The sequence below is a fragment of the Macrotis lagotis genome, chromosome 7 (assembly GCF_037893015.1).
Source record: "Macrotis lagotis isolate mMagLag1 chromosome 7, bilby.v1.9.chrom.fasta, whole genome shotgun sequence".
Classification (NCBI taxonomy): Eukaryota; Metazoa; Chordata; class Mammalia; order Peramelemorphia; family Peramelidae; genus Macrotis; species Macrotis lagotis.
The window spans coordinates 219,176,645-219,185,975 of NC_133664.1; the positions used below are offsets into that span (position 1 = coordinate 219,176,645).

The 9,331-nt window shown below is 37.1% G+C and overlaps 1 protein-coding gene across 1 annotated transcript; it reads right to left on the minus strand.

Annotated features, from left to right (window-relative positions):
* Positions 1-7,944: 7,944 nt before the first annotated feature.
* On the minus strand, positions 7,945-8,534 carry UCN3 (urocortin 3). The gene has a single exon (XM_074195199.1). It carries the CDS (start codon positions 8,532-8,534, stop codon positions 8,025-8,027), a length of 510 nt encoding a protein of 169 aa, XP_074051300.1. The 3' UTR covers positions 7,945-8,024.
* Positions 8,535-9,331: the final 797 nt, after the last annotated feature.

Below are 9,331 nucleotides of genomic sequence, written 5' to 3' on the forward strand. Positions count from 1 at the left end.
TTCTGTTTCTCCTGATTTTTTCTTGAGTTTAATACTTCTTTATTTCTAATGAGTTTAATTTCTTTACCAAACTTGTATGTGTGGGGGAAGGGGAATGAGAGGGGAGGATAGTCTAGTTCCCTTAGTTCAATTCAAATGAAAGTGAGTTTCATGTGCATATTGCTCCTCTTATTCCTTCCTCACGTTTGTGTAATCTTGTGCAAATCTATTATATGATATAGTAAGACCTACCTCCTCCTTCCCTCTTTCTTCATTATCATATTCTTTTTTTTTCTTAAGATGATCAAAATATAACAAACTGCTCCTAGACCTTTTGTTTTATTTGCTTCCTCTTTGAAGACATTAAGATTCTGAGAAGACACATTTCTTTCCATTTATTAGTCTGCAAATATTTCATTATCATATAATCCCTTCCACTGGAGCAATAGAGTAAGGCTGATCCAGGGAAGTTCCTGATCACTGTCTTTCTGGGTCAAGACACATCTCAAACTCTAGTTTGGTGTTAAACCAATACAGCTTGGGGTCTAGGTTTCCTGGTTTCCCCTCTGAATACTTAGCTGGTTCTCTCTTATCTGACTACTTCTCAGTTTTCTTAACTGGATCTTCATTCAGCTCATGCCCACTAATCCTGAGTGTCTCTTAGGGTTCTCTGTCTGGGCCCTCATCTCTTTTCCATCTGTATTACTTTACTTGGGGAACTCATCAGCTCCCATGGATTTAATTACATTTCTATGTTGATGATCCTGAAATCTATTTGTCCAGCCCCAAGCTCTCTACTGACCTCAAATCACCAATTTCATTCAGACACATTAAATTCATTATCTTTGTCCCTACCTTCTCCCTTTCAAACTTCTATTATATTGTAGAGGACACCATCATCCTCCCAGGCCCCTAAGGGTAGCAACTTTTACATATCATCCTTGACTCCTCACTAACTCTCCCCTCTTTCCCTTCCCTGCCCAAATCCAATCTTGTCAAGTCTTCTCTGGATTTCAGCCTTTGCAACCTCTGTATTGTTGCATTATTCAATTCTTTCCTACTTTAATCCAGCCTCCCTTTGACCACAAAAGTGGTTTTCCTAAAGTGAACATCCAACTATGTCACACACACACACACACACACACACAAACACACAATCTTGATATACTCCAATGGGCTCTCTTTCATTTAAAAAAAATCCTCTCTTTGGTATTCAGGGTCCTCCATAATCTGCTCTTTCTCTACTTTTCCAATTTCCTTACACTTTACACCATCAATTCACGCCCCATACAGGTCTCCTTGCTATTCACAAAACACAGCATTCCATCTCCCTGCTCCACTTGTTTTCTCTTCTCCATTACTGCAATGTTCCCCTCCTTACTTCCCTGACTTCCAACTAAAATCCTGTCTTCCACAGGGAACCTTTCTTAATTCCTCTTAATCCCAACCTCTTTTAATGATTTCCTTTTTACCCTATGAATAACTTGCTTGCTTGTACATTTTTTCCTTTTGTTTTATTCACCATTAGATTGTGAACTCCTTGAGAGATGGGACTGTCCTTTGCCTTTTTTTTTTCTTTGCCTTTCTTTTAAACTTCAGTGTTAGTAAGGGCTTAATAAACACATATTGACTAACAGGATTCCAGAGATACTTTGATATGACTGTCCCAGTGACCTTCTGCAATGTGTCCCTACCAGTAGATTGTGTTACCATTTTAACATATTCCACTTTCTTTATATATATATCAGGAACTATTATATTCTGGAATCAACATATAAGAAACTAACTCCTTTGATTTCTCTACAATGATCAGTGGGGAGATGTATATTAAAGATGACTGGCCCCTGAATATTACTGAGGACATACACTGTTATTGAGGATCCTCCCTATTCCTTGGTCTGACAGCAAGGCTTTACAGTTTTTTCCTAGCACTTTATCATGGTCTTGGTTGGAGGTGAGGAAGTAGGGTAAGAGATAAGAATAGTTGTATTTTTATTTCTCCCTTTCCCACCATAGTGGCAATTGTAGCTTGAAGCTAAGTGCCCTGACTACTTCTTCAGCCCTTCTGTTTCTTTCCCTTCCTCAGGTCAGTGACCAGAGCTGATTATTCAGCTCTCTGGTATGTTTGGGAATTCTTGAGTTCCTAATTCAATTGCTCAGCAAAAGGCAATTCTTAATTCTAAGGAAGCTTCTTAGAGGGGAAGGTGGTTTCTGCAGCTTCAGCAACCAAAATCATCATGACTGACCGGCCAGGAGCTCTAGAACTTGTGCAAATCTGAGGTGAATGAAAATATTACAAAGGAGGGTTTGATTTATTATTTTGTTGTTTGTCAAGGAAGATTGTCCAAGGGGAAGAAGAGCAGTCGTACTATACAATTAATCAATTGGCATTTATGAAATCCTATGCTAGATGGACACTGTGATAGGAACTGGGGATGCAAAGACAAAAATCAAACAGTACCTTGCTTTGTGGAACTTCCATTCTCCCAAGAGAAAAAAAATATGTACTTATAAAAGTATATAGAAAACAAATATAATGTAGTTTTGGTGGGAGGCACTGGCAGTTGGGTAGATCAAGAAGGATCTCATAAAGAAACCTGGATTCTGGATACCTGGGATTCTAAAAGGTAGAGGGGAAGTAGAGAGGGCATTGCAGGCATGTGGGAAAGACTATGCAAAGAGAAAGCATAGAGATAAACAGATCCAATAAATATTAGAGGAAGAAGAGAAGACTTTTCATAATGGATGAAAACTACCCACTTCTGGGGATTCATGTATACACAGATATTGCTTCAGGGAGAACCTAAAAAGAATTTACAAAGATTATAAACACTAGAGCTCAAAACTGAAGATTATAAAATCACTGGTTTACTGAAGTGAAGGGATAAAGAAGAAAAAAAATTGATTTGGGAAATGAATAGTTAGCAATAAAAGTGCTATATCTGAAATTGGTATTACAGCTTTTGTGCTGTATTTAAAATATAGGGATAACAGATTCCTGCTCAGAGGTGGAATTTACTGAGAAAAGAAAGGTTAAAATTGATTTGCCTGGTGATTTGTAATTCGGTCAGTCAATAAAAACAAAATCAAACATCAAAGGAGCTTAAATTAAAAAGGATGGAGGTTGAAGAAGTTGCTTATGTATATCCACAAAGTTAGATACTATATAGAATAACTATAAAGAATAAAGAGGGGGCAGCTAAGTGGCACAGTGGATAGAGCACCAGCCCTGGAGTCAGGATGACCTGAGTTCAAACCTGTCCTCCGACACTTAATAATTGCCTATTTGTATGACCTTGGGCAAGTCACTTAACCCCATTGCCTTGCCAAAAAAAAAAGAATGAAGAATAGTATGTGAAACACCTAGAAGTTCACAACACCCAAGAAAGTAGTAAAACTCAAATGCCCAAAATTTATAAAAGTCCTAAAGTAAGGGGGAAAATTAACCCATAAATAGATTATAGATTATAGATTATGCCTCTGGATGGTTATGCATTATTCAAAAGAATTAAGATAGAAAAAGGAAGAGAAGGTTGATGTAGTTTCAAATATTAACAAGTCATGCTTATGAGAGAAAAGTCAAGAATTTGGAAAGGTCCCTTTGGCAAACACATCCTTTTGGATGTGAGGAAAACTTAATTTGGACTTTAATACTCAGGTGTCTGACAGTTAGGAGTATTAGTGAAAACAAGAGCTTAGGGATAATCAAAGATGAAATCCGGAAGACTTACAGGGCAACTTTCCAGTGAAGAGGAAAAATGATATTTGTCCAAAAAGTCCAATGGGATGTCAAGGAAGCTCACTAATCAACGTAGATTTTAAAAATAGCTATTCTGAAGATGGAAGAAATGCCAGATAATAGAGGATAAATATGAAAGTATAAAAGAATACTGCACAAATAATATGAAGAAGATTAAAGTTCAGAATGAGCTAAAGTTGGCAAAGGAAGACAAGAATTACAGAAAGGTGGTTTTTGTTTTGGTTTTTGTTCTTGCTATATGGGAAGAAAAGAGAAGATAAAAGAAAGATGTAAACTTTGCTTGGGATAAATATTGATGTTTTGTTTGTCCTTTGTTCTTGAAGAGGACCATGACATCAGGGAGGTGATTTCATGACAATCATGTAAATTGTATTTGAGTGAGGAGGTGCTGTGCTAAGTCACCAGTCTTGCTTTTTCCCTTGGAGCCATCTGGATTCAGTAATCAGATATGGAATCAGGATGACTGGAGATGACCCTGGATGTAAAATAATCAGGGTTAGTTGACTTGCCCAAGATCTCACAGCTAGTGAGTTTCAAGTGTCTGAGGTCAAATTTAAACTCTATTCCTTCTGACTCTAGGACCAGTGATCTATCCACTGTGCCACCCAGCTGTCCATGAATAAAGTTGTAATTGATAACAAAGAGAAGGTGGAAACATTCACTAAGAATGGATCATCCTATTCTGCTTTTGCTTTCTTTGCCTAGGAGAATAGCTGATTTCACACAGGAAATAATAGAACAAAATAGGCTAAGGGGGAGATGATACCCAAAATAAGTAAGCTAATATGAAGTGAGCATCTTGTTGACCTAGATGTTATAAAGTCACTTGGCCCAGATAAATGTGTTGATTTGTTTGCTGAGTCATTGACAGCAATATTTGGAAGATTGTAAAAACTAGAGAAAGAGTCACACAAAACTGGGAAAGGGAAAAGTGTCTCAGTTAAAAAAAAGGTATAGAACATTAAAACCATAGATCAATAATCTTTTATTCCTATTCTCTCTAATATTTTTATATAAATATTTTATTTGTTTTCGAATTATATACAATAATAGTTTCTACCTGTCATTTTTGGTAAGGTTTTCAATTTTACAATTTTCCCCCACCCTCCCTTCCCTCCTCCTACTCCTCCACAGAAGGCAATCTGATAATCTTTTGTTTCAATGCCATACATTGATCAAAATTGAATGGGTTGAGAGAAAAATCATATCCTTGAGGAAAAAATAAAATATTAGAGATAGCAAAATTATGTAGAACATAAGACAACTTTTTTTTTTAATTGAAGGTAGTAGCCTTTGGTCTTTGTTTAAACTTGATATTTCTTTCTCTGGATACAGATGGTATTCTCCATCACAGATACCCTAAAATTGTCCCTGATTATTGCACTGATGGAATAAGCAAGTCCATTGAGGTTTATCATCACCCACATGTTGCTGTTAGGGTGTTCAATGTTCTTCTGGTTCTGCTCATCTCATTCAGCATCAGTTCATGCAAGTCTTTCCAGGCTTCTCTGAAATTTCATCCCTCCTTGTTTCTAACAGTAAGGACCAATAATCTTGACTTAAATTTGAGGGAAAATTTTGAAATGGATAATCAAATAGATTGTTAGTGAAGATCTAGAAAAGGAAGTAGTGATTGTAAAGAGTTGTCTAAAATTCAGTAAAAATAAGTAGTATCAAAATAATAATTTTCCATTTTTGGCAGGGTTATAAAACTGGTGGATGAGAATATATTTTACTAAAGTTTATTTAGATTTTAACAAGACTTTTGATAAAATCTCATGATATTCTTGTAACTAATAGAGAGATTAGACAATATTAGTATTAATTTTATTAAAAATTGATTGGGTGTCTGATTCCAAAGAATAGTTATTAATGGTTCAATGTCAATATGGCAAGAGAACTCCAGTACCCCAAGGATCTTTATTTGGCTCTGTGTTGTTTAACATTTTGGTCAAGAACTTGGTTAAATGTATTCAAATTAGAATTCAAAAAAATATCTTGACAATTAGAGCTTTGGACTGAATGAAATTCATTAGAGAGGGTTAGACAGAAATTTGTATGAAAATATTCCAGGAATTTTAGTGGACTTAAAGTTCAAAGAGCATGAGCAGTGTGGTTTGTGAGTCAAAAAATGGCTTAATGCTATCTTGTGATGCAATGAAGGATCTGGCTATCAGGATAAGGAAATGAGGGGCGGCTAGGTGGCTCAGTGGATAGAGCACCAGCCCTGGAGTCAGGATCGGTGTGACCTTAGGGAAGCCAATTAACCCCATTGCCTTGCAAAAACCTAAAAAAAAAAAAAAAGATAAGGAAATGAGAGTTCCTTTATACTTTGCCTAAGTCAAAACTTATCTGAAATACTGTGTTCTGTTTGGGGCTGCACAATTTAAAAAGAATATTGATAAACCAGAGGTTATACAAAGAAGGGCAATTAGGATGATTAACATCCTTGAGCCCATGTTAATGATGATATTTTTGTCTTTCCTTCTTGAAGAAGATTATGCCATCAGGGAGATGCCATGACAAGCACATGAATTGGATTTGAGTGAGGGGGATGTTGTGCTAAATCACCAACCTCACTTTCTCCTCTAGAGTCATTTGCAACCAGGGACCAGATATGAATCAGGATGACTGGAGATGGTCCTGGATGTGAGGCAATTATGGTTAAGTGACTTGCTCAAGGTCACACGGAAAGTATCTGAGGCTGGATTTAAATTCCCATTCTCTTGACTCTAAGACCAGTACTCTATCCACTCTAGGCACCACCTAGCTGCCCATACTCCATGTTATATTAAAAACAGTTGAAAAAATATTTGCCAAAGGTTGGACTTGAGAAGACTTAGGAGAATGACCAAAAACTGGATGAGACCTCAGAGTCTAACTGATTTATTCTCCATCTAACTTATTCTGTAGAGGAGTTAACTAAGATCTAGAGTAACAATGTAATTTGCTCAAACTGAAAACAGTACTAAGCATTAGAGGCAAAATTTGAACCCAAATCCTCCAATTTGTAAGAATTCTTTCCCATGCATCAAGCTGTCTCTCAATTGGCTATGTTCAAATATCTGAAATGCTGTTATGTGAAAGAGGAATTAGGATTTCTATTTGGCTCTAGAGGTAGAACCAGGAAATTTAGGCCTGATACCAGGAAAAATTTCCGAACAATGAGAGGAATTTTTATGTTGAAAGGTTGTCTCAGAATGTGATGTATTCCCTCTACTTGGAGATCTTTTGGCTGAGGTTGGATGATCACTTGTCAGGTACGTTGTACTGGGGATTTTTTTAAGGTATAAGCTAAAACAAATGTCTACTGAGGTTCTTCCAACACTGAAATCCTGTGATTTTGTGATATTCCTTGGAGGGAGTGTGTTTTAAAATATTGTCCTACAGCTCTGTCATAGGTTGATAAAGATTAAGATAGAATTAGATGCCTTAGAAATAATGGTGTCTAAAACCCTTTTTTTATAATTTATGAAACTGAGGTTCAGGAAAAGTTTAAGTGACTTGATTAGAGATAGTGTCAGAATTTGTACTTGAACTGATCTTCTGACTTCAGCATATACCTTCCCGTTTTTTGTCTCTATCAGTTATGTTTCACAGAAATGACTTTTCCCTGTTAACCCAACTTGGAAATTGATATTATTTATTGTCAAGGGTGGTTGCTGATACCGGGAATGGCTTCAATCCAAGCGGTAGCAGCAGTCTTAAGTCACAGAACCTGTCTCAACAGCTTCTCACCATCACCACCACAAATACATAACCATCACACATCACAAACTCACACCAAAGCACACATAGGCACTGTCTTCTTTTTGGTATTGAGTGGGAAATTAGGCTATTAGTGAGTGACCAGAACCATCAGGTTTGATTTTCTTGATATTGGCTTTATTTTGATATGGGGGAAATGAGATTTGGATGAAAGATAGTGAAACGTCAGTCACCTGCTTTGGAGGAAGAAAGTATAGAATCAGGTAAGAAAGAGACAAATGCTGGCAATTTTCTTCATAGATAAGGAGTCAAATGGGAAAGGCTCAGAGAAACATTAACTTTGTGACTTTTAAAGTTTAAAAAACACAATTTTGTCTAAATGTTACAGAGAAAAGGTACTAAACAGACCCAGGAGGGAATAAATGACATAGATTCATCAGGGGTAGGTTCTAACTACAAATGCCAATTATATTACCTAACCCTTCATTTCCCCTCACTCCAAATACATGATTAGTGTCTCTAAATGCTATGCCTCTCACTCCCTATAGCTTCTGTTTGACTCCCTCTAGAAGCATCTTTATTTCCTACGCCCAATCTGTGCCATTAGGTGAGCATTGGCTGCTGCTTTGGCCTTCAAGTTCTTGGCCTTGGCTATGTTGAAAAGGATATTCATAATGTTGGTAGGGACATCAAGGGATAGGGTGAACTTTGTACGCCGATCACTCTGGGCCTTGTTCTGGTATAGCTTCCTTGTTAGCTGTGCCTGTGACTGGTACTTATATCTGGTCCCCTCAATTCCTGCCCCAATCCCACCATTACCCCCGGATAAAGTTCTTTTTTCTCTGTCCTCTTCAGCCTCTTCTTTCTCCTCCCTGCCTTCCTCCTCAGATGTTAGTTCCTCACTGGGAATGTAGCCAAAGCTCCTTTTGCTTAGTGAGGACTCATCACCTAGCTGACTCTTAGCCCCAGATAGGGCTGTGTTAAGACAGCTGAAGATGGGGTCTGTCTGGTAGAACTTGTGAGAGTTGCCTGTTCTTGAAGTTCCCAGAAGTAGCAGGAGGAACAGAAATTGAGCAGGAGACAGCATTCTGCCCTGTAGTGGAGAAGCAGAAAAAAATGGCATTTATGATATTCACTATTTTGTAGTCAACCAGATATAATGTTAGTCAGCTGCAGATTCATAAGCTCTTAGTTGCAAAAGGTTCTGAATGAGAAAAGGTTTGTACTCCCGGTAGGGAGAAAGGTGAATCATTTACCAATTAATTTGGCATTTGATCACATCCATGTTTTGTTTTTGAGGTTCACATGGAGGTGTCTACATTTAAATGATGCTGCTGAAAGGTCTAGAAAGATCCAGAAGGATCCAGAATGGCAGCTATGACTTTTCATTCATAAGCTTTAAGGAGAGAAATAGGCTTTGGCTATGGGAACATCCAGTTAGGATTATTTTATTCCCTGGATTGGTCATTTGCAATCTGGTTTTTTTAACCTCATTGCTCAGCTACAAAGTTACCAATCATTTCTTAATTGACTTATTGACTGACCTTTTCTCAATTCTCATCTTTTAAAAAAAATCTCTCTATAGCATTTGACACTGTTTGGATTTTTCTAACTATTCTCTCTTGGTTTTCCCTCTACCTGTTTCCCCATTTTCCCTATAAATCTCTTTTGTTGATTCATCACCCATGTCACACCACTTTAATATATTTATATCTCAAGGCTCTGTTCTAGATTCTGTCTCTCTCAATAAATAAAAATACAGTAAAAGACAGATAATGTTAATGCATAGTTTTCTAAATCATTATGTGGCTAGCAGGGATCCTTATGTTAGGCTTAGTGGACCTCCTTTTTTATTTGAATTTTATACCACTGCTTTAATCCATA

Excerpts from the sequence above, each read along its gene's own strand:
- UCN3 (XM_074195199.1), bottom strand. The coding sequence starts at position 8,534 with ATGCTGTCTCCTGCTCAATTTCTGTTCCTCCTGCTACTTCTGGGAACT.